At 51.2% G+C, this 23,462-nt stretch overlaps 1 protein-coding gene across 2 annotated transcripts in view; it reads right to left on the bottom strand.

Annotated features, from left to right (window-relative positions):
• Positions 1 to 101: 101 nt before the first annotated feature.
• Positions 102 to 23,462, bottom strand: part of CLTCL1 (clathrin heavy chain like 1) — a gene marked incomplete at its 5' end in the record, with an annotated part of 96,588 nt that continues 73,227 nt past the window's right edge. The window contains 14 exons of one of the 2 annotated variants that reach the window (XM_080821231.1): positions 102 to 647; positions 868 to 907; positions 1,409 to 1,484; positions 4,418 to 4,639; positions 7,981 to 8,151; positions 8,436 to 8,546; positions 9,352 to 9,483; positions 13,321 to 13,470; positions 13,553 to 13,720; positions 16,339 to 16,446; positions 18,065 to 18,229; positions 20,104 to 20,261; positions 20,874 to 21,066; positions 22,248 to 22,431. In XM_080821231.1, coding sequence (XP_080677357.1) covers positions 888 to 907; positions 1,409 to 1,484; positions 4,418 to 4,639; positions 7,981 to 8,151; positions 8,436 to 8,546; positions 9,352 to 9,483; positions 13,321 to 13,470; positions 13,553 to 13,720; positions 16,339 to 16,446; positions 18,065 to 18,229; positions 20,104 to 20,261; positions 20,874 to 21,066; positions 22,248 to 22,431 — 1,858 coding nt within the window. In that variant the 3' untranslated portion in view covers positions 102 to 647; positions 868 to 887. The remainder of the gene's footprint in view (positions 648 to 867; positions 908 to 1,408; positions 1,485 to 4,417; positions 4,640 to 7,980; positions 8,152 to 8,435; positions 8,547 to 9,351; positions 9,484 to 13,320; positions 13,471 to 13,552; positions 13,721 to 16,338; positions 16,447 to 18,064; positions 18,230 to 20,103; positions 20,262 to 20,873; positions 21,067 to 22,247; positions 22,432 to 23,462) is intronic. The other variant, XM_080821230.1, reaches the window with a different exon arrangement.

Raw genomic sequence — 23,462 nt, 5'->3', positions numbered from 1 at the left:
GGCTATCTCCCCTTAGGCAGCTTCCTCCCTGGACCCCCATCCCAAGGAGGCCCCAACAAATCTTTTGTCCCCTGCTACCCACACCAGCATCAAGCAGGGAAGCTTTGCCTTGATAAACCGACTTTAATATTCATGATCGGTAGGAGGCTCAGGGCCAGGTTAGAAGATCCTTTCAGTTGCGTCTGCAGAGTGGCCTGGAGGGGGCAGCTCCGCCAGTGCTGAGGAAAAGCTGGTCGCCCCTCCCACCAAGGGCGGGAAATCCCTGCAGAGAACTCCCCAGGAATGCGTGGCTCCAGCCAGAGAGCCTGGAAGCAGAAGTCCACCAGAGCTGTTCTTCTTGGGCAGTCAGTGGCTACCCTGGCCTCCCCTGGTTTGGGGATGGCTTAGAGGCTGCCATCACCGGGCCTCAGCCAAAATAAATAATGTCCAGGTGTCCCTGGACACCTCCCATCAGGGTCCTCTGTGCTTTCGGGGTGACACGCTCCTTGAGGTTATCCCCCATAGAGGCATGTTGCCACTGAGCGCCCACTACACGCTGAAGCCGTACACAGGAGGCTGGGCGAAGGCAGGTGCAGCAGCATATCCATAGGGGAAGCCAGCAGGGGCAGGGCCTGCCCCAGGGCCTGCTGTCAGCATCAGCTGCTGGCCTGCAAAGGGAGAAGCAGAAGGAGGGTGAGCAGAGTTCCTGCTGCCCCCGAGTGGCCAGGGGCCCAAGGAGCAGGGTCGAAGACCAGCCCTGACCGCCCAAAGCTCAGGCACTGGAGAAGAGGGGCCTGGGGACAAGGACAGTGGGAGTTGCTGCTGTGGGGCCAGCTACAGAGGCTGGCCAGGCTAGGGGGTAAGCTAGTCCCAAAATGGGACACTTACTTAGCTCAACTGGCTGGGTCTCAATCATGCCCATCAAAATCTAAAAAAACCAGATTGACATTAATGGTGGTGGTAGGAAGGACACAATGACCCTGAAGAGGACACAGTGGTGGGAGATGTGCTGCGTGCTCACACCACACCCTCAGGCCTTTGTTAGTACCGCAACACACTCCAGAACCCAACAGCCTTTCGGAGCAGAGGACACCAGCTAATCTGTTCAAGCGCCAGGCCATTCAGGCAGGCTCTCAAGTCCAAGCCAGCAGCAGCCTCGCTGCCTAAGAGCAGGCAGAGCAGCACACAGCAGCAGCTCAGAGTTGGGCAGTGGCTAGGCACACGGAGCAGGCAGGGGCGCCCTCACAGAAGGCAGGGACCCTTAGAAAAGGGAGGACAATGGCCACGCCTCACATTCTTAGATACTGACCTTCTCCACACCCGGCAGCCATTGTGGCCCTTCTGTACCCCACCCTGCCCATTCCCTCTCTGATCTGAAGCCCAGCCAAGGAAGGACTCCCCTCGCTAAGGGCAGTGGGATGCCACCTACCGAACAGGAGAGGGGTGGGCTCCGCCACATGCTCCTCTCGCTTGCGCAGGCTCTCCGAAGCATCCAGTCTGTCTACCTGCAAAGAGGTGCAAGCGCTGGAGTGCCCACCTGACAGGCTGCGTTCAGTCTGGGCCAGGAGGGGAGTGTGGGGCCAGGAGGCAGCACAGCCTCCAGGAAAGTCAGAGTAGGGATGGCTGGAGGGCAGATGCTGTACCCACAGTGACTACTGCCCTGCTCTGCAGGAAGGTGAAGCCTCTATAACTGGGGGGACATGGAGTGCCCAGGGGGGCCCTAGTGACCCCCCCTCGCCCCCACCGCTGTTCCACCACAGCAGTGGCCACTGACTACAGGGTGCACGTGCATCATAGCTCACAGGGCTGGGCCCTCCTCTGGATACAGGGGCACCTCCAGGACAACCTAACACTTCCTACATCTAGCTAGTCCAGGCTGCCCACCCCTCCAGAGGAGACCAGTCACCTGACATCTGGGACATCCCACCTGGCAAGGCGGATGAGCCACTTCAGAAATGGGGGCAGTGACAGCCATCTGAGGACAGGCTGCCTCCTTGTTCTTCCTCAAGCCTTTACCAGGGGCTACCCCATGCAGTACCCATGGGCTGGAGTAGACACACCGAGGGGGAGGGAACAGAGCAAGGTGGTGCCAGGAGCCTGAGGGGCAGACAGCACTGTGCTAGCTGGCGGAGGTGATAGCAACTGCGTTTCTGGAACCCCCCCCTGCCCCCACCAAAACAAGCACTTGAATCAGAAAGAAGAAAAAATTATGTGCCCTGTGTGTACTCGGGCCTGGGAGAGAGCAGGCCAGGCACCAGAAACCTAGCAGAAGCAGACTTGTTATTGGTCCTGTGCACCCCTCCCCTTCCCTCCTTGGGACCAGAGCAGTGGTGAGGAAGGAGCAAGACAGTGCAGCAGACTTGCAATCCATACTCTCTTCCTTCAGCTGGCTCCCACCCAGACTGAGGTCTAAGCGAGGCCTATATCCTCCACTGCGAGAGCCAGGGGGTTCAGGGATATGGGTTTTTCTCAGAGGGACGGTCCTCAAACTTCCCAAATGAATCAAGAGGCCCTGGGCTTGGTTCTCTAGGCAGGAAGGGGCTGGGGCCTTCTTGTCTGGGCCCTTTCACCTCACAGCAGTCTAGTCTGTTAGGCCCCAACCCACAACCCACCACTGCCTAAGAAACCTTTATTGAGCTCGCCCTATCCCCAATATGACAGGCATCAGTGTGGTGCTGGTGGAGGAATGTGGGACAGCAGCCTGCCTTCCTCCCAGGACTATGGGAGGTGTCTGGGGACCCTGGGCAAGGGAGCAGGTCCTTCCAGTAGGAAAGGAGCAGTAGCCCAAGCACACTGCTCCACTCTGAAGTAGCCATGCAGCTGCAGTGTCGACCAAGGTGACGTGGCCACCAGGATGAGCTCCACCATCCATCACAGAGGGGGAGTCTGCTCCTGCCTAGCCCTTGAGGTCCCTTAGAGGTCCCAACCCCCAAGGCAATGAAGGTCCGAGTGATGTGAGTTCCTCTTGTTAACCATTGGGCCTTGACTCTAGGAAGAGATTCAAGCCGTACATACCCTTCCTTATGTAGGGGCAGAGCAGACAGACTGTCGCTAAGACAATTTAGGGATGGGAAAAGCAGAAACCGTGGAACAGTTTCTGAAGACAAGCTTCACATAGCACACTTCCTTTAGGAAGCTGCCATCCACTGTGGTGGAGGAACCGGGACTCTTGTAAATCCTACCAGTCTGTGTACTTAGTAGCCTGGAGATCAGCCCACATCACCAGGACTGCCCCTCTCCTATCCCCTGAAGAGTCTTGGGAGCCCTCCTGCTCAGATGTGCTGTGTGAACGGGACTAGGACACACTCTGGCAGTCCTTCCTCCTGTAGCAGGGAGATGGTCTTGAATGACCTATGGGACAGTCCTTGCCAGGGGCTGGGCAGCTCCCAGGAGGCTCTGCAGGTGGAAGAAAGAGCAAGCCCTCTCAGGCCGAAGCTGGCAGTGCCAGATACCCTCTGCCCCTGCACTTCTTGTTTCTTCCCTAACCCCGCACTAACCCCCCTGAAAGCCCCCTCCCTTCCCTCACACCACTGAAAAAGACCTCAGCCTAGTGGCCTCTTAGCATTGTGGGGCCTCCATGTGGTTGGAAGAAAGTTAGGTGTATGTCTGGATGGGCAAGTAGGTGCTACTGTGACAGCTTTTATGCAGCCTTAGAAACAAACCAGACTAGGTGACAAGGGTCTCTGGATGGTGCCTCAACTAGGCCCCAGACCAGAATGCCTAGGGCTTCCACACAGGGAGAGTTAAAATCAGATACTCCTACCTCGTTAAACAGCTCATCAACTGGCAAAGAAAGCCAGAGTAGGAGGCTAGGGCCACCAAGTCGCAGAAGCAACTTACTGAGAATTGAGTATGGCCTGGAAGGGCAGGGAGATGTGCATCTGAGCCCACATCAGCTTTGGACCCAAACCTGTGCCTACAGCTGTAGAGGGGATGACTACCTACCTACCAAGGTGTTACCATTCCTACTAAGGGCTCAGCAAAAGGGGGTTACCATGACAGGTCTGCCAACAGATGCACCCGAACTCCACCGGAGGCACACTGAGAGGTGAACTGACCATATGGGGATGGAGCCCATGGGCTGTGCAGTGGAGCTCTGCCACCTGGTGCCTCGCTGTCCTCTCACCACAAAAGACCTTGGCTGTGGGCAAGCTCACCCGTCATGTCCCGTAGCAGTGTGCGGGAGAGCTGATGCAAGGGGAAGTGCTCAGTTCTATGCAGAGCTCCCTGAAGTGATTGTCTAGAATGGGTTAATGCTGGGCAGAAAACCACTCAACTGTGAAGGCATTAAGCCACTCTCCAAGGTGGGCAGGGCTGGCTGGGCCACCTAGGCTGACTCCCACAAGCCACCAGCCACCACAGGGCCTCCACAGACGTGGGCTAGAGTCACAGCTGTGCTACATGGCAGCCAGGGAGCCAGCGCAGAGGCTGTACTTACTTTGCTAAGGTACTCCCTCATCACCTGGATGAAGTAGGGCATGGCCAGGTCCATGAGGTTGTGTCTCCAGGCCAGCTCCAGCACCACATCCGGGGGAAGCAGGTCGTAGCAGGTGAAGAGAGAAGCCGCGAAGCACTCCCGCTTGCCCTCATCCAGGAACCACTGCAGCAGCTTCTCAGCCAGCTCGGCATCTCCGGACTCTGCGGCATGCTGCATAGCGTCCTGCAACCAAGGCAGATGCACAGCTCAGGTCTGCCCTGCCTGGCGCTGCCCTGAGTCCTTTTCTGGGTCGGAAGGGTACGGAACAGTGCCAGGCTCTGTGAAGGCCATCCTCGCCTGCAGAGGGGTCTCTGTGTCTTGGATGCCCTCCGGCAGGAAGGAGTACCAGTTCCAGGAGGGCCGTGGAGGGCACCAAGTGTGCTCCTGGCAGCAGGCTCTCACAGACCTGCTGAGATGCCAGAGGGAGGTGACATGCATGGGTGCGGGCACCCTGGGACACGGGCTCTGGTCTTATAGCTGGACTGGCATGCAAAGGATTGCATGGGGCTGCTCGGGGGTAGGGCTGAAGAGGGATGGTAACAGAGCTAGCAGGGCCAGATATAAAGGTCAGAATCGCTGTGCTTGGCTCAGCAACCAGCAGTATCCTTGCAGCAGCTGCAAGGGACAGCCAGTGCTCAAGAAACAGCAATCTGCCCATTCTTCCTGAAAAAAAAAAAAAAAAAAAAAAAAAAAAAAAAAGTCCTCTGAAAAATCCCTAATCGCTACTTTCATATTTGTCTAAAACATAAAGAACCATACCCACCCAGTGAGTAGTCATCAGTAAATTAGTGATTTCGATTTTCTAGCCACAACGGTGAGAACTGAACATCCTAAACTCTCCTGGACCCTCCACCAGGCCTCTGCAGCAGGTGTCCCCACAGTGCCCTTCCAGACATGAGACTGAAGGCCGCAGGGGAGGCCTCTCAGTTGGGAGCCACAACCGGTCTCAAAGGCATTCTGCTTGCCCACCAACCGCTGCCTGCTGTGGTGGTCCCAGCTCCCTGCCTGCTCAATCTTCCGACATGAGACTCCCACATGGGACCCAAAGTCCTCTAAGCCAGCTCAGTGGAGGGCCCTCTTGTCCCTGCTCCTGAAAGGATCCTCTCCCACTTGCTTGTTGCCTCTGCTGAGTCCTGCCTCATCCCCACACTGTTCCTACAAAGTCACCTGGCCTTTTTATAGTGGGGGGCAAAGTCAGGGGCAGCTCAAGTGACAGCTCCAGGATGCCTTCAGGTCTCCCTGGGCCTCTGACACCAATACCAACACTGCTCGGCACTCTACCCACGTGTCCTCCAGTCCAGCAGGGCCCACCGTGGTTGGCTCATCTTCAATGTGCACCCAAAAGTGGGCACTTCTCTTCCTCCACAGGCCCGGGGACTGTCTCACAAACTCTCAAACCATCAACCACCATCATCAGAAAATGGACATTTCCAGAACCCTTGTGCTCCAACTGTCCAATGGCAGTTTCCTAGAGGATTCAGGGGCAATGAGCCCCACAGATGATCTCTCAGTCTGTGCCCTCTCCCTGCATCCTGAAGCTAAGCTTGAATCTCAGATTTTCCCACACCTTCCCACTTCTTATCACCATACCTGACCCATGTCACTACTGGCGCACCTCTCTACCTCGTCCCCCATTCCTCAACCTCCCTCCCAAACCACTGCCAGCACTTGCCAAGGCCCTGCTCCAAGCTCTCACCCTGTCCTTCACTGTCCCCAGTCTGTGACTATACCTCTGCAAGCTCCTTATGGGCACGAGGGGGTCCGTGAACCCATACGCCTATGTGTGGGCCCCTAGCCTGGACTTCCTCATGTCCTAACACATCCCCTCATGCTCCACCTGTCAGTCATGGGCACGAGGGGGTCCGTGAACCCACACGCCTATGTGTGGGCCCCTAGCCTGGACTTCCTCATGTCCTAACACATCCCCTCATGCTCCACCTGTCCCACTGGTTGTAACAATCCCAGCTTCCCACATGCAGTTACCACCCTTCCCCCAACTCCACTGGCTCCTTAAAGTGCTTACCTGACAGCCAAGCACCGACTGTGCTTTTACAACCAACCTCTGCAATCTGGAAACATGCTTCTTATTGCTTTATGACTGTCCTAGAAGCCCGCAGTGGCTACTCACCAAGCCCTCCAGGTGGCACACCGTGACCCACTCTCCCAGGACTTCCATGCATGGCGGGTTCTGCTGCCAAGGCCTGGCTGACACTTGTGTGTGTGTGGGGGGGTAGCCCGTGCATTGTGGGCTCTCTAACACCACCCTGGCCTCCTCCTACTAGATGTAGCACCACTCGTCCAGTGTGACAACCAAACATTCCCTGGGGGTCAGTCACCCTCACTGAAAACCAGGCCACTGGAAAGTATGCCCACAACTTTCTGCCTGTGGCTTTGTCCTTGTGGGTTTTCCTCCTGGCACACGTTGCTCCGAGTGGGATTGCTGGTTGGAAGGGGCCAGATGCCCTGCTGGCAGCTCCCACAGCACTGCTCGCTCACTCACTCACTGCACTAGTGATGAGGGGCCATGCATTCAAGACCCTGGTGTGTACACTGGCAGGAGGGGACAGCTGGGAACTCCAAGTCAGGGGCAGTTTCCCGCTGGTGTGTTGCATGCAGCCCCACTGCCTCCCCCTGGTGCCAGTGCCTGAGTACCCCGACGGATTGTCTCAGAGTTCCTCTGTCAGCACCTGAGGAAGGACCATGAGCACTGTCACTAGGAGGACAAGTCATATAACAATCCCAAACTGGAGGTAACAGTCGGGATGAAGCTTGACGTGTCCCTGATGTCCACGGTTCTGTGGCGTTGGTCCATGTGCTGTGAGAGATGCCTGTCCTCATCCTAGAAAGGAACTCCGGAATGCCAAGGACAGTTCTGGAAGTAACACGTTTAGGTCAAGCTCATGGCCTGAGAAAAGGCTCCTCAGAGGCTCGTGGCATGAGGAACCCTTGGAAATCAGCTTAGCCACACAGCACAGTACGACAATGGCCCTCTCATGCAAGTGCAGTTTACCCCACTGGGGTGATGCTGAGGCCAGGTGGAGCGAAGGCAATGCCTTCAAGGGCCTGGGATCTCTCCAAGCAGCCCACCGTGGCTGTCAGATGCCCAGATCCAGATCCAGACCTGAAGGTGGTACTGTGCCACCGCTCAATGGCAGAAACAAGTATTATGAATGTAATTTTCATGTTGGTGTTTTCGTTCCCCATATCTTGATCAACAGAAAGCAAAGTCAGTGCCAAGTGAATGCTGCCACACTCGGTGTGGATAAAGTGAGACTCACAAATGCCTGCTGGGAAAGATTTAGCTCCACAGGAGCTAGTCTTCTGATCTAAATAACTGTGAAGAGGCTCTATGTTAATGACAGATAATGATCTTCTCCCTGCATTCTACAAACACGTCCCCCTTAACTTTATCCTCCATGTCCCCACCACAAGCATCTCCTGATAGGGGATTGTGGCCATCTCACCACCCGTCCCCCCCAAACACCAGGAGGCACACATGAGCAGGTGGGGCACTGGGAACCAACCTTGTAGAGACGGTCCTTCTTGCAGAGCTCCACACTCTGGGCCCACCGGTTGTTGCCCTTGTATAGATAAGCTGCAATGCGCCTGAACTCAATCAGCTGGTGCTTCTCCAACCGCTGTGCCAGGGCGATGTTGTCAAAGTTGTCATAGGCATCAATAGATGCCCTCAAACCCTAGGAAGACCCGGCCGTTCCATGGGTGAGGGACACAGTGGAGTGGACAACCAGGAATTACTCATTGCCGGTTGCTGCCACCATGGCCTCAGCAAGGCCTCTCCCAACCCACCTCGGGCGCCCTGTGGGGCCTACAACCCCGCCTGTGCCAGGTCAGCCCTTGGAGAAGAGGGCTGAGGTGAGGAGGGGCTCTGCAGTCCCTGGGTGCCCAACACTGGCTGCAGGGGTGCCTGGGGCAAAGGGAAGCCACTGCCCTCTAAGAGGGCTCCTTTCCCCACACCCACCTGGTAATCCTCCTCTTCTGTCAGTAGGTGGTTGAGGGCTTCATTCACACTCTTGTTGTTGTGGCTCTGGACTGACCGTAGGTAAGGCTTCACTAGAGGCAACTGGTCTGCCTGACAAGTCAAGAGAATGGTTAGGGCACTCAGGCAAGTCATCAGGGCACTGAGCTGGGGTCCCTGTGACACACTGATGGGCCAGCCACGTCTCCTTCTGGACACCCACAACTGAAATGCCCTACACATATGAGCACGTGAAGGGCTGCCTGGGTTACTGAGTACATTGCCAGTTTCATCTGTGGATATTTTGGCTGAAATACAAAGCTATATCCGAAACATGAAGAAGTTTGATACATTTAATCTTTACATTTTCTAGGGATCAATTTAAAAAAACTAATTATTAAGGAACAGGGCGTCTGGGTGGCTCAATGGATTAAGTGTCTGCCTTTGGCTCAGGTCATGATCCTGGGGTCCTGGGCTCGAGCCCCGAATTGGGTTCTCTGCTCAGCGGGGAGTCTGCTTCTCCCTCTCTCTCTGCTGCTCCTCCTGTTCGTGTTCTCTTGCTCTAATAAATGAAATCTTTAAAAAAATGAATAAAATCTTTGTTTTAAAGATTTTATTTATTTATTTGACAGGCAGAGATCACAAGTAGGCAGAGAGGCAGGCAGAGTGAGAGAGGGGGAAGTAGGCTCACTGCTGGGCAGAGAGCCCAATGTGGGACTCGATCTAGGACCCTGGGATCATGACCTGAGCTGAAGGCAGAGGCTTTAACCCACTGAGCCACTCAGGTGCCCCCCAAAATGCATAAAATCTTTTAACAAAAATAAAAATAAACTATTTGCTAAGGAACTACCATTCAGATGACCTACATGACCTTGGCCCTACACAGCCTTCTCTGGCTCTGGAATGCTGGGTCACTCACCTTTGAAAAGAAGCCAACAGTCCGGGTGTGGTCTAGCCGGGGTGCCAGCACAAGCAACAGGTCATTGATGAGCAGAGGTTTGTAATCCAAATAGAACTGCAGGGCTTTATAGTAGAGCTCCACATTGGCAACCTGTGAGTGGAGACAGAGCCACAGTGGAGACAGGGTTGGCCCCTGTCAATCCCCAGGCTGCTGCCCACATGTCTCAGATGCAGCATACTCCACCGTAACTCCTTCTGGTTTGTGGCCAAATGCACTTTATCAGTGAGGGTTGTTGTGACTGCCCCCTTTAAGACCAAACACTCCCTCTCCCTCCCAACATGCCCGCTTTCCCACCTCTGACATTTTTCTCCTCAGCACTTGCCCCTCAATGACCTAAGAGGCAGACCTTTGTTTCCTGTCTCGCCCTACTATCTGTTTGTTGCAGGGTTGATGCTCAGCTCATATATGTTGAGTGAATGAATGAGGGGTAACAGGCCAGGATAAACCCAAACACTAAAACATGGTTTTATCCAGGCAAGATTCCCCCAAGCCTCCCTGTAAAGCTAAGCCTGAGCTGTAAGCAAATTTGTAATGCACAGTATTATGTGTCACTGCTCTCAGACAAGACACCATGGTGTTCAGACTGGGCGCCCTGTTATGCAGAGGACTGAGTCGCTTCAGGGTGACCCTGTGCCCCTAGGAAGGCCACCCTCCCAAGCCTGCTGACAGTGGGGCCTGGTGCTCAGAGGACAGCAAGGTGCTTCCTGCCTCCAAAAGGACGTGTGCCAGGTCTGTGGTGATCAGCATGTCCAAGGGAACATGCAGAGGTCCAAGGGTGCACACAAAGTGTAGAAACATTAGTCATGCTGGGCGGAGGGGGTGGGCACCGTGGGAGCTTTCTAGCAACACTAGGTCCAGGTGAGCCAGCAACAATGTGGGCCCAGTGACATGTGCAGACCACATGGAAGAGGACTATCTACAGCCCCGCTCATTACTGGTATGCTTGCTGGTTACTGACTTTATCCTCCTCTCCACCCCCTGACTTGGACGTGCCCCTCTTAGAGCAGAGCACTCACTATCACCACAGATTCTGACCTAGACTGGCCCCGGGGTCCCTGGTGCTACCCCTGTCAGTGATCCACTTGCATCAGAGCTCTGGAACCTGCTAATCTTATAGCCAGGCCCTTTTACTCAATGGTATCTGGATCCAATCAAAGGTCTCCAGCCAGACTAGATGTTTAACAAGCAGAAAGGGAGTGGGGACGTAAGGTGGGGTGGAAGGGAAAGGGCACACTGTCCCTGCCTTCTAAACAAGTCATTGCAGCCTTCACTAAAGCATAGCCAGAGTGCTCCACATCCCTCTGCTTAAACAGCGGAAGGCAGAGCACACCTGGCCATGCTCCATTCCCCCACTGCAGTGACTGAGAAGCTGGACAAGACCTGGCCCAGCCACTCCAGGTGGGTGTTGTATTGGGCTGAGCCACCAGTCCGGTGACATGTGGCACTCTGAAGCATCCACTGCTCCCATCTAGGACACTGGCATCTGTGTGGCACCCTCTTCTGGAGCCATGCACCGGAGGGGAGCACCAACAAGGTCATACCCACTTGTGCAGTTCATAAGGACAGCCCCCCCTGTCCCAGGACTAGGGACAGGGCATTATTCCTGTTTTGAAGAAGAAAATCTCAAAGATTCTGTCATGAGCTCAAGGGTGACCAGTGAGGGTGCTCTGGTCCTGACACTTACTGTGCTATCTGTGAGAAGCACCTACTGTGGGCCAGGCACTTGCTGCTGATCACCTGGCAGGCAGGAAACATGTCCATTTTATGGATGGGGTCAGTGAGTTCACAGTGATGACACTAGCTCAAAGTGACAGAGATGGCAAATGGCTGAGATGCAACCAGGTCTGTGTCACCCCTGCCTGGCCCTCCACCACTCAGTCCTATGGCCAAGTGATTCTGAAGCTCTCCTGTTATGTGCCCACAATGTCCTCCCTGCCAGGCCACCACACCAGCTGGTGTCCTCTACCCCCCTCTCTCCTCCACATGCGAACTGACAAGTCTCTCACGCGTCAGAGAGGCAGAGGCATCGGTGTGTTGCACCAAGAACAGAACTCAGCTGTCAGTTGCGCGAACACTGTTTTGCCACAAGATATGGTCTTGTCAGGGCACCTGGGTGGCTCAATCAGTGAAGTATCTGCCTTCAGCTCAGGTCATGATCCCAGGGTCCTGGGATTGAGCTCCATGGTGGGCTTCCTGCTCAGCGGGGAGTCTGCTCTCTGTCCCCTCTCCTCCCCAGCTTGTGCTCTTATACACACTCTCTCGCTCTCTCTCAAATAAATAAAATCTTTAAAAAAAAAATGTTCTTGTCTGCAAGCATGTGACCTCAGACCCAAGATGTCATGCTGACTTCCATCTTTCCTCAAGAATCTTCTGATCCTGACAACCATCAAGGTAGACTGCACTCGGGTCATGGGCCACAGCAGCTGCCTGAACAGCTTATAGCACTCCAGACACCGCTAAGAAACAAAAAGCACTGCCGCCTCAACCATGGCACGTCGTCAACCTTAAAATGCACCCTGAGGGGTGCCTGAGTGGCTCAGTCATTAGGTGTCTGCCTTCAGCTCAGGTCGTGATCCCAGGGTCCTGGGATCAAGCCCCGCATTGGGCTCCTTGCTCATCGGGAAGCCTGCTTCTCCCTCTCCCTCTCCCACTGCTTGTGTTCCCTCTCTCACTGTGTCTCTCTCTGTCAAATAAATAAAATATTTTTTAAAAATGTACCCTGATATCATTTGAGTTCCATGTGAAAAAAGCACATCTAGAATTGATCAGGTATAGGTTTTCCAGCATGTTTTTCATGTGTGCTGGGGTCACAGGAATGTGAAATCTGCCTATCCTTCCATCAGCAACCTGCAGACCTGTATAGGGTGGGACATGTGCAGAAGGCCACTGATTTCACATACCACCACACTGAATAGCACTGCCATGTGTGACCTCCGGGGCTGAGACCTGGCTAGGTACCCCACCCGTCACCCACACCTTGCCCTCAGCAGCCATATGTGGAACAAAGGCAGACAAGTCCCTGACCTAGATGGTGAGGAGCCCATGCCTGCCCCCCCAAACCCTACCAGGAGAAACAGGACCGACACACAGTCAAAATGCTGTCTTTCACTGACAGATAGCAAATGGGAGAGACCTGTGGGCAAGTTATTCATGTAAGGCCACTGGGATAAAACAAGGACACTCAAGGCAAAATGTCTGAGACTGATGACAGAAAGCTCCATCCCCTTCCTTCAAATACACAGATCTCACAGAGAAGGAGAAAATTGGAAGCTGGGCCCACTCTGAGCCCGGAAACAAGACAGCAGAGGCCTGCTCAGTGCTTGCACCCAGACCTGACACCTTCCAACAGTATTTGGCAGCTGGTGGAACAGTTTAGCACCCTGGTTTAGCCCAACTAGACTACTGGAGGGTGGAGGCTCCAAGGAAGAGCAGGGGCCCAGAGGCCAGCATATCTGGGCTCATGACTCCACCTCCAGGCAGGTATGCCTGCTGCTCTGGGGCTAGCAGTTTTAGGGGAGAGACATGCAGAAAAAATATGCCAGGCAATAGAAAATATGAAACAATACAATAGGAAATGGTATAGATGGGGTGTGGAGGTGGGTCCCAATCTGACAGAGAAGAAGGAAGAGCAAACACCAGGGTCTGGCTGTTCAGGACCCTGCGTGGGAGTGAGGTAGAGAGAGTGGTCCTAGACCCTGCCCTGCCTGTAGCTTAGCTTTGGGGCCTAGGCCAGTCACTACCCTTCCTAAGCATCTGTTCCCTCTGTGTTTACAGAATCACCACCACCTGCACAGAGGGCAGTGAGACTCACAAGATGAAGGCAAATACAAATACACTGTAGGGAACACACGTTGGCCTTCATTCTGCCCGCCCCTAGGACAGGCTAGCCAGAAGCAGACAGGAGCTGGTGCTCAGGCACCCTCTTACCTTGGCAATGACATCCTTGAACTGCCCTTCCCTCCAGGCGTCAGTAGGGTGATTGATCATGGTAAGGACGGCATTGTCATACTCTTCGTACTTGTCATAGAGGAACACCAGCTCTGCCCAGAGGTGCGCCTGCTCTGCAGCTCTCAGCACCTGTGGGGACAGCCATGGCCAAGGGCTGGGCTTGTGCCACACATGCAAACAGCAGCCAGAACCTCAAAGAGGGAGAGATTACCTTTGGGATATTGACTCGGGACCAGAAGAGCTCCAGGTGCTCTGGCATCTTCTGAGGCTTGAATTTGGAGTAGAGGATGGCCAGCTCTGTGAACATGCCCATGTGGGCCCGCTCCAGGCCCAGGGCTGCCTCCAGCAGAGAGATCAGTTCCTCAAAGTAGCCCCGATCCTGACAGACCGACAGATATGCTTGCTGTAGGGGTAAACATGGCTGGGGTGGCCAGCTCTGCTCCCTCTCAGTTACTCACTCTGGTTCCAGCCTACCTGATGTGTCCGAGCTGAGTCTGACTGGTTGCCATCACATTATTGCCTGAAAACCTCAGGGTTCACCCCCAGAGGACAATTTCACACCCTCCTCACTCCCTGTCTGCACGGTGTGGATAACTTTACTCCTGCTTCACTGAGAAAAGGAAGCCATTAGAAGCAAATGCCTGTGTTGACCCTGCCAGCATCTGTTACCTACTGAGGCTGCTGGGCCAGTAACTGTCCCTCTCTCTCTGGGCATCAGCTTCTCCCTCCACAGCTTGCCTTTAGCAAACATCCTGCTTATCCTCCCATCCTGAAATGCTCTTTCTTGACTCCATGGCCCCTACCATAGCCATCCTATTTTTCTACTCTTTGCAGCAAACCCCTCAGCAGCACCTTGCCTGGCTGACTGTCCCTCCCCGCTGGGCACAGACACCTTGTTTTCTGGACTTTCTTCTTACTCTACCCCAACCCACATTGGAGAGCCCTAGGCTCACTTTCTGCTATTCTTTTTTTTTTTTTAAAGATTTTTTTTAATTTATGTATTTGTCAGAGAGAGAGAGAGAGAGAGAGAGAGAGAGAGAGCACGCACAGGCAGACAGAGTGGCAGAGGGAGAAGCAGGCTCCCTGCGGAGCAAGGAGCCCGATGTGGGACTCGATCCCAGGACCCTGGGATCATGACCTGAGCCGAAGGCAGCCGCTTAACCAACTGAGCCACCCAGGCGTCCCACTTTCTGCTATTCTTTATCTGCTCCCCCCAACCCCTCCACGACCTCACTCAAGTTGTGTGTCTTTATGCCCCATCTGTGTGTCAACCAATGACTCCTATTTCACTTCTCTAGCTGAGTTTCTTCTCTGAGCTCCAGGCCCTGTTTCCCTCTGCCTCTCCCGACACCTCTATGTGAACATCCAACCGGCAGCTCAAACTTGGTATGTCCAAAACTTAATCCCCATCCTTCCCTTCCACCAGTCTCTGCCTTTAGTCTTCCCCATGTCCACTAGTGAAAACTCTAGCTCTAGATGTTCAGGCCCAAAATAAATGGAATAATCCTTGACTTTTTTCTCTCACCCACACACAATCTACTTGCATACTGACTCAGCTGCACACTCAAAACCCCTCAAACCTGACTGCCTGATCACTTCTTACCCCAGATCACTTGCCCCAGGGCTCTCCTGGTTGCCACCTGTTGGTCTGTTCCTAGAAGAGGCTGTTCTCAACAAGCAAGCCAGAATGGCCCCTTACCTTCAGGTTCCATGTCCTGCTGTGAGTCCTTCATAATGGCCTGTGTTCCCTCACATTCCTTCCGGGGCCCTTCCCCAATTATTTGGCATGTTTCGCCTCTGGACCTGCCGTGTCTGCTGACCCTTCCTTCAAACACCCCCATGACCAGGCCCCTCAGTTTCTCCAGGTCCCCCTCTCAGGGTCCCCCTCTCAATTAGTGTGACCTTGATGGCCCCTTTGTGAAGTTTCACCCAGGCACTTCTGGTCCCCAAATAGGCTTCACTGCCCCTGTAACTCATCACTTCCAAACATGATGTTTGTTGCCTGTCTGTCAACCTCACTGAATATAAATTCAACTGAATGAGGGTTTTTGTTTTGTTTACTGATAGCATTATCTAGAATAACACCCAGCATACAGCAGGTACTCCAACACTTGCTGAACAAATGAAATATTGTCAGCTTTACTACTTTCCCTGTTTACTTTACAGTTTTATTTCTTGAACTTCTGTGGAATAGGAAAGCATATATCACTGAGAAGTCATCCAGCCTAGCTTGACATTTTAGACTCCAGTGGCCCTCACTTTCAGAAGCTCACAGGCCCTTGAACCCTGCAACTCTCCAAGTCCCCCCATAGCCCTTACTATCCTCTCAGTGACGGGGGGCTGGGGATTGAATTCTATGGGAACAGTAACACTGCTGAGCAAAATCCAATTTGCAGTCTGCCCTGCAGACCCCACACGTCCACACACGCAGTTCCAGGACTCCCACAGACAGAGGTCCAGGCCCCAAACACACTGATGTCTATCAAACACTTGACAGCAGAGAGGAACTATGACACCAACACAGATAGCTCCCACTCTTCAAAGGCCGCCTGGGGTTCCCTACCCCAGACTAGTGCATGTCCTCTGTCTCTATGGTACCTGATAATCATACCCTCTGTGAGCCACACACTCTGAGGTATGGGCTGTGTCTCGGCTATGACTGGTCCAGTGTTCCCAGAAAGTTACCTAAGGGTTATTCACACATTTAAGCCACTGGCTAGGCTTCTGAAGGCCCAAGGACACAAGAAGAGGGGGGAGTACTCTTAAAAAACACAAATACCAGCCAGCTGTGAGGTCCAGGATATCTAACAACCAATCTGATTTGTGGATGGGTTGTCTAGCACATGGAAAGACTTTCCCATAGAGACAGTGCTTCATATGCCTACCTGTGGACGTGACACATACTGAGGGGATGAGGGTCCCTTTATGTGGCGTGTTTAGGGGTCACTTGTCATCTCCACTGCCAGCAGAGATCATCTCTGGCCAAAGACTAGTTACCTGGTAATAGCGTATCAGCTCCTCCAGCTCATCTGCGTGAATGACAATGTGAAGACCACACAGCTGTGCAAGGCGGAACTCCTGCCCATCCACGCAGGCAAAGCACACCTATGGGAGGGAAGGCCAGACAGTGTGAGTGTTCCCCAGACAGGGCACAGCGCCACAAGCCAGGGATGCAACTATAAATGCACAAATAACAGCAAACAGGGTTTTTAAAGTTAGATTCTGAACAAGTAAATAATTGGAAGGTGAGATGTGTGAGACTGGGGGAAAAAATAATGACATTTTTAATGTGCAGGCCATGGGGGTATTTGAGACCATGGAGAGAAAAGGGCTCATGCATTACTTCTAAGCCCTGAGGCGTGAAGGTCTCTTTAGGTGACACAAAAGCAATGCTGGAATTGCAGGTTCAGGGTTTGAAAATGGTTTAACAAAGTTCAAGAATAATGGTAAAGGGAGCACAGATCATCTGAGTGCTGTTTATGTGGGAGGAGCTTACCTTAATTAATATTTTTTAAACTGAGCATTTGTTTTAGGCACTCTGTGGTATGTACACTTAATGATAACAAGTTCTAGAAAGTAAAAGAAGCCTCCTGGGCTTCTGCTCAAAAAAACTCAGAAGGGGCCCCTGAGTTGCTTTCTTTCCTTCCTTCCCTTCATCCCTCCCTCCCTTTGATTTTATTTATTTATTTATTGAGAGAGAGAGAGAGACAGAGACAGAGAGAAACACACGAGCAGAGGAAGGGGCAGAGGAGAAACAGATTCCCCACTCAGCAGGGAGCCCCACTTGGGGCTCAATCCCAGGACCCTGAGATCATGACCTGAGCCAAAGTCAGATGCCACCCAGGCATCCCTAAGTTGCTCTTCTTTTAATGGCTGAAGACGGACCTCATACCCACAGGCAAAGCTGGCTTCTCTTGAAGTTTCCCTACCTCCCCATCTTCTATATATATATATATGCATGTGTTTTCCTGGTAGACAAGGCAGAAAACCCAAATAAACAAAAATAACCCCACAACCCAGAGATAACTGGTCACTACTTCAGGACACAATTGTTATCTGCTGTTTTTCTTGTGAAATCTCTCTCTCCCATACTCACACCCAGAATAGAATTACCCTGGACATTCTACTTACTTTTCTCACGGAATACTTGAAACCTCCCTTCCCCAAACCCTGCCTATTCATTTTGGTAGAGTTGCAATATGTACACTATTTAACCCTGCCCTTGATTTTGGACATTCATGTTGATTTTAATCTTTTATCAAACAGTACTTCAGAGATTCACTGAAGCCAAATGTTTTGCACCTCTCTTCACAATATTTTTTCTACTTACAGATAATTCCGATATTATCAGAGAGCTAGAAGATGTGCCCTTCCAATTTACTACAAAAGACTAAAGTGCCAATTTACACTGATAATACCACTAATAATGTGGTTTTTTAAAAATATCTTAAATTAGGACAGTACTTCTCATGCTGATTAATTCCATGCTATTAAGTCAGCTTCTGGGAACTGACTGGTCCAACACAGAACTCTCCAGGGACTTTGCTTCAACCACAAATGCTAGCTTACAAGGTTCTCTGAGCCTTCCCAGAAGACTCGGAACCCTGCCTACACAAGACAGGCATCCAGATGCATCCCATCTGACACAAGGGTGTGGAGGAAGGAAGGACAAGGAGGAAAGGATAGAGAGACCAGTGGTCACCTGGAGACTTTCTATGCTTACCTCCTTCCACGTCCGCGTGCTGTTGGCCTTGCGGCTGCTGTCCACCGCTGCCTGATACTCCCCAAGGTGTACGAGGGTGGAAGCCAGGCGGGCAAAGTTAGAAACACTGCTGTACAGCAGCTTGGCGGCCTCATACATTCCCTCCTCGTAACAGCGGTCTCCAACCTATGAACAACCAGATAGCTTTGCTGTGACCTTCTTAAATGGGAAGATTCCTCAGAGATGGTCTAAAGTTCCTAAGTGGCAGGGGTGTTTCTGTTTTCAAAGAAGGTGAGTATCTTTCTGATCACACAGCACCCTGGGCAACCACAGAGCTACTGAAGGATGAAGTGTGCCCCTCAGGCCCTGGACCCATTCTCCATCGCCTGCTCCTGTGTCTGCTGGCTGTCATCTCCCAGATCTGCTCCCCAGTGGGCCTGGCCTCAGAGGTGTGCTCCTTGCTGCTTCCAGGCTGGTCCCTTCCTCCCCACTCACAGCTACCCACCAGAGGACAGCCTGCCAGAGACCACACGCCAGCCCTGGTTCTTGCTGACATCCATAGATCTCTCTCATTCCCTGACAGCTTTAGCTCCGAGGACCTGGTGTCTCTCATGACAACAGCCAGTCACTGTCAGCTGCCAACCCTGGGAAACCTGGCATAAGAACCTACTCTCTGCCTGCTGCCTCCCCTCCTTTCCAGCTCACTGACCTCCAGACACCCCAACTCCTGCCCACCATCCCCATCTGTGCCCAGCTAACTCTCCTCCTGGCTTGCTGGTGTTGGCAAGCCATGGGGCTCTACACTCACTCTCTTGGTTGTACTTGCCTGTACTCACTCGGCCAAATCCCAGTCCTGCCCAGAGATGTTCTCTGCCAACTCTACACCCAAGACTGCAGAGCTAAATTCAGATAGCTGAAACCCAAAGTGCCGCCTGGGCTCTCTCGAACTTCATGATGGTGACCCTAGAAGAACTCGCAACACTAGCAACCCTACTCCCTGAGCTCAGGTACTTGCTCCTTGTCCATCATTCATTTCCTGTCTTCTCTCCCCAAATCTCCAGCAGCTCAAGCTGGAGTGCCTGGCTTCCCAAAACTTGAGGAGACAGACACAAGCAGAAGAGCCCTTCCAGAAGCACTGGGACTGAGTCTGCCCCCTTGCTGCATCTGTGGTCCTCACTTAGCCTCACTTAGCCTTCCCCGCTCCATGTCAGGGGCCCAGCAAGCCTAGCAGTGATTTTGTTCTCTGTACTAAATCACTCCTATGTGGTTAAGGACTCAGAGATAAGGACTGGGCAGTACTATTCCTTTTTCTTTCACTTGCCTGTATTTACCAAGTGTTGTTTTAATCAGTGACCATAACTTTTAAAATTGCCTTTATAATCAGAAAACTAATAAAGGTGTAAGAAAATGAAGCCTTGTCTAAAATTTCCCTCTGAATTCATAACAGAATTCTCCTGATGAACTTTCAAGCTCTTTCAAAACTCCAGTCTAATTTCCAACAGTTAACTGGATCTTACTTTGAAATAAAGAATCCAAAGTCCACTTTTGTGTTATTTATTTCAGTAAAATGTGTATATTCTTTCAAGTGGGGTTAGAATATAGTCCATTCTCCTTTCATCTCCATCACTTTTTCTAGGGGTTAACACTTTATCCCAGGAAATAGGAGACTTTAAAGTTTTATTTAACATTTTTCCTTGAGGTTTGCTTAAACATTTTGGTGTTATTCCTACTTTAAAAAATATTCTTCCCGTTATCTGGTAATTGCTGACATATGGAAAAGCTATTGATTTCCAACACACCTCTTCTACCTGGCCAGTTACTCAGTTCACTTTACTCTTCAGTGATAACAGCCAGAATACTGGCACATGGTCCTGACACCTTTTTCTAGAAGACTCACTCTGGTGTGCACAGCCAAGGGCCTTAATTTCCATATCAGTGACACTAACACAGGACTTAAGTCACGGTGTGGCTTGTTTCTCCGTGTCAAAGATCTGCACCACTCTAGGGAGTGATCCCTGAACCTGCCTGGAGCAGTCTGTGGTTCCCAGGGCATGGCCTACCTGCTGGACGTGAGCATTGTTGGGTCCATTAATACAATCTTCTAGCTCAGACAGACGGCCGGTTTTAGCCAGGGCAAAAATAAGTTCAGTCTCTATATAGGATTCACGGCCCTTTTTCCTGGCCATCTGTAGAAATTTAACCAGATCCTCCCAATTGTCTAAAGACAGAAAACAAAAACAGGTTAATCCAGAGCTGCTAAGTTTAAACAGGAGGTGCAGCTCCTCCCATTTTGTCCCTAGTTAAGATGTTTAATCTCCCACTCTACTTCAGTGAGGGCTTGGACTCCAGGTAAAGTCTAGAAGGACTTGTTTGGCTGCTACACAGAGCCATATCCTAGGTGGGAGAGATGAAAAGAGCAGAACCACATGGAGGTTTCCACATGGAAAGTTCCATGTCACCAAGTAAAGACTTCACCAGGAGACAGGATGATTATTGTAGCCCCAGGAAAAGGGAGTACCACAGTTAACTGGAAAGGCCAGAAGAAGCTCTGTGTCTAAGTTTATGACCTTAAAATTATCATGATAGTGCTATCCATTGTGCTTAATCTATCTTGTCAACCAAAGAGCTAGTGTCTAATTAACAGTCAGCTGAAGAGTTAGTGTCATTAACAGAATAAGAGTAATAGATTCTTCTGGAAAACTTTCGCTTAGCCGTGTCCCCAGTATCTCTGGATGGGTAACACGTGCAGAAGCCTGGGAGGCCACACCCTTTTCCAGCCAGGCTTCACACCAGTGAGAAGCAGAGCCTTGGGGAGAGGAGGTTAGCTTACTGCTCCTGCTGGCAGCCTGAACGACCTCAAGGTAAGAGGAAGGGTCATCAGCTCTAATGTAGGAGTCGATGGCTTCTTTCACCAAGTCTTTCTGGAGCTGGGCGCGGGCCAGCTGACTCCACACAGCAGGCTCATTGCATCTCTCTGCAAACTCGTATGCTCGGTCTAGGTTTCCAATGTGCTCGATCAGGACCTAGGGGTTACAAGAGGGCTCTCATTCTTCACAACACTGAGTCAGCTCCAAGGAGCAGACAGATTTTTGTTCAGTTCTACATTTTGCCTAAAGTTGCATGACCATTTCAATTCAGTCCAAAGCAACTGGACATTAAGTATTTCTCAGATGATGAATGGAGGAAAAGGATAAGACCTATACTGTACAGGCGGAAGATGCCAAGTGAAGAAGAGACACTCCCAACAAAGGGCATAAAGAAATGAGAGACAGTCAAGCTTAGCTTTTTGGGCCAGGAGAATGACATGGGAGTTGCCTCGGGGCATAGAGGGTGTAAAAAGGAGCTACTGTGGGGAATAAGATAGCTCAGCAGACAAAAAGCAGGCTTGAAGGAGTCTGAAGGGCTCAGGCGCAGCAGCTGCCCCTAATACAGTTTGATCTCAGAGCAAGGCCATAGACCAGGTATGAACCAAAAAGAGGAGATGTGAGATTTCACGGGCAGGTACAGAAAAATGGTAAAAATGGTAAGGGAAAGAGGCAAAGACATAAAGAATCTAGAAAGACAGCAGTTAAAGTGATCTGTCTCATGGTTTATTTTATTTCATCTTAACTGTTTATTGTATTTATGGTTTTCATTATAAAGTAATATAAGCACATTATGTAAAAATTGGGAAACTTTTTTTTATACTTAACCCTAAAATTTCTTACTTTCGTTTATAATTTTTTTTATTGTGTTATGTCCCATGGTTTATAATTTTTGGAAATAAAACCAGAAAAAGCCAACAGGCTGGTAGGAAAGGGAGGAGGGCTAAGGGAAGGGCTCTTGGTGGGGTTGAAGGTAGGCAGGAGGGCTGGTGGGACTGCTCTGGGGAACTGAGGCAGAAGGGGGTGAAGGACTGAAATAGTCATCATGTGTGAGGGCCTCTGAGAATCAGACACCTCAGTCACCAGGGCTGATCACATGACCTTGATTCAGGTACCCAAGTCTAGAGGAATGACCAGCAAGTGAGGGTGACTGCCACACAGCAGGAGCACCAGCAGAGTAGGAGGCAATGGCCTGGAAAGATGGGTTACTGATGAACAGAAAAGAGCACAAGGATCGGAGAGACACACTGAACAACCAGAGGTGTGACACCCTTGGTGATGATGAGGACACAGTGTGGCAGAGGTCCCTAGGTCTACCATGACAGCACTCAGAAGCTCACCTGGATTGCTGAGGCGTTCACATCAAACTTGCGGAAGATGGCGAAGGCCTCCTCATACAGTGCACTGCTGACGGCGATATTTGCAATGTCTGGGGCATCATAGTTGTCCAGGCGGCTGATGTATTCCATGACCCGCGTGCGGTCCGCCTTGATGGCAGTCAGGATCAGCAGATTCTGGAGATTCCTTAGGAAAGGTGGTGGTCAGCACAGTGTCACAGGAATGAAAGCTGTACATAACACTCTTTGGCAGGTTGACCAGCCCAAGGTCCCCGATTTAAAAGTATTTAAAACACACACACATATGACTGATGAATAGATACAACAAAGTATTTATGAAGTATATATAGTCCAAAGTCTTGAGAAAGCAACAAGTAGGAGAAATCAGAAAACCACCAATCCCTGGAGGGCTGCTGCAGCTTCTCCAGGAGCTGCCTTCGTTCCCAATTCACAGGTAACTATTTTCCTGAACTGTGCCCCTATTAGCTCTTTGTGGTTCTTTATAGTTCGACCATATAAATAAATTGTATATCTAGGGGTGTCTGGGTGACTCAGTCAGTTGAGCGTCTGGTTTTGGATCCTGGGATCCAGCCCGACACTGGGCTCCTTGCTCAGTGGGGAGTCTGCTTCTCCCTCTCCTGCTCCCCCTTCTTATGCTCTCTGTCGAAAACAGTCTTTTAAAAAACTATATCTAAGCAATATAGATAGTTTTGCATGTTTCTGAACTTTCCTTTAATCATACCAGATACATCTTACAAAATTTGTTTTCTTTTGTCTCATTTAAAGATCTGGGGGGAAAATCAATTTAATGTACCATATTAAGAATTTAAAAAAGAAAAACAACATGATCATACTGTTGATTCAGAAAAAGCATATGACAAAATCCAACACCCATTAATGTTAAAGACTCTGAGCAAACTAGAAATAGAAGGCAACTTCTTCAATCTGATGAAGCCTATCTACAAAATATCCACAGGTCTCAATGGTGAGAGACTGAATGCTTCCCCTCAGGATCAGGAACAAGATAATGTCTTCTTTCCCCACTTTTATTCAACATTCTACTGGAGGCTCTAGTCAAGGCAATTAGGCAAGAAAAATAAGTAAAAAACATCTAGATTAGAAAGGAAAAAATAAAACTGTCACTATTTGCAGGCAAAATGACTGACAGAAAGTTCCAAGGAATCTTTGAAAAAAAAAAATCCTAGGATAAATAAGTAA

This window comes from Martes martes (genome assembly GCF_963455335.1).
Source record: "Martes martes genome assembly, chromosome: 13".
Classification (NCBI taxonomy): domain Eukaryota; kingdom Metazoa; phylum Chordata; class Mammalia; order Carnivora; family Mustelidae; genus Martes; species Martes martes.
Note: the sequence above shows the minus strand (reverse complement) of the source record. Positions and strands in the feature narration are given on the sequence as shown.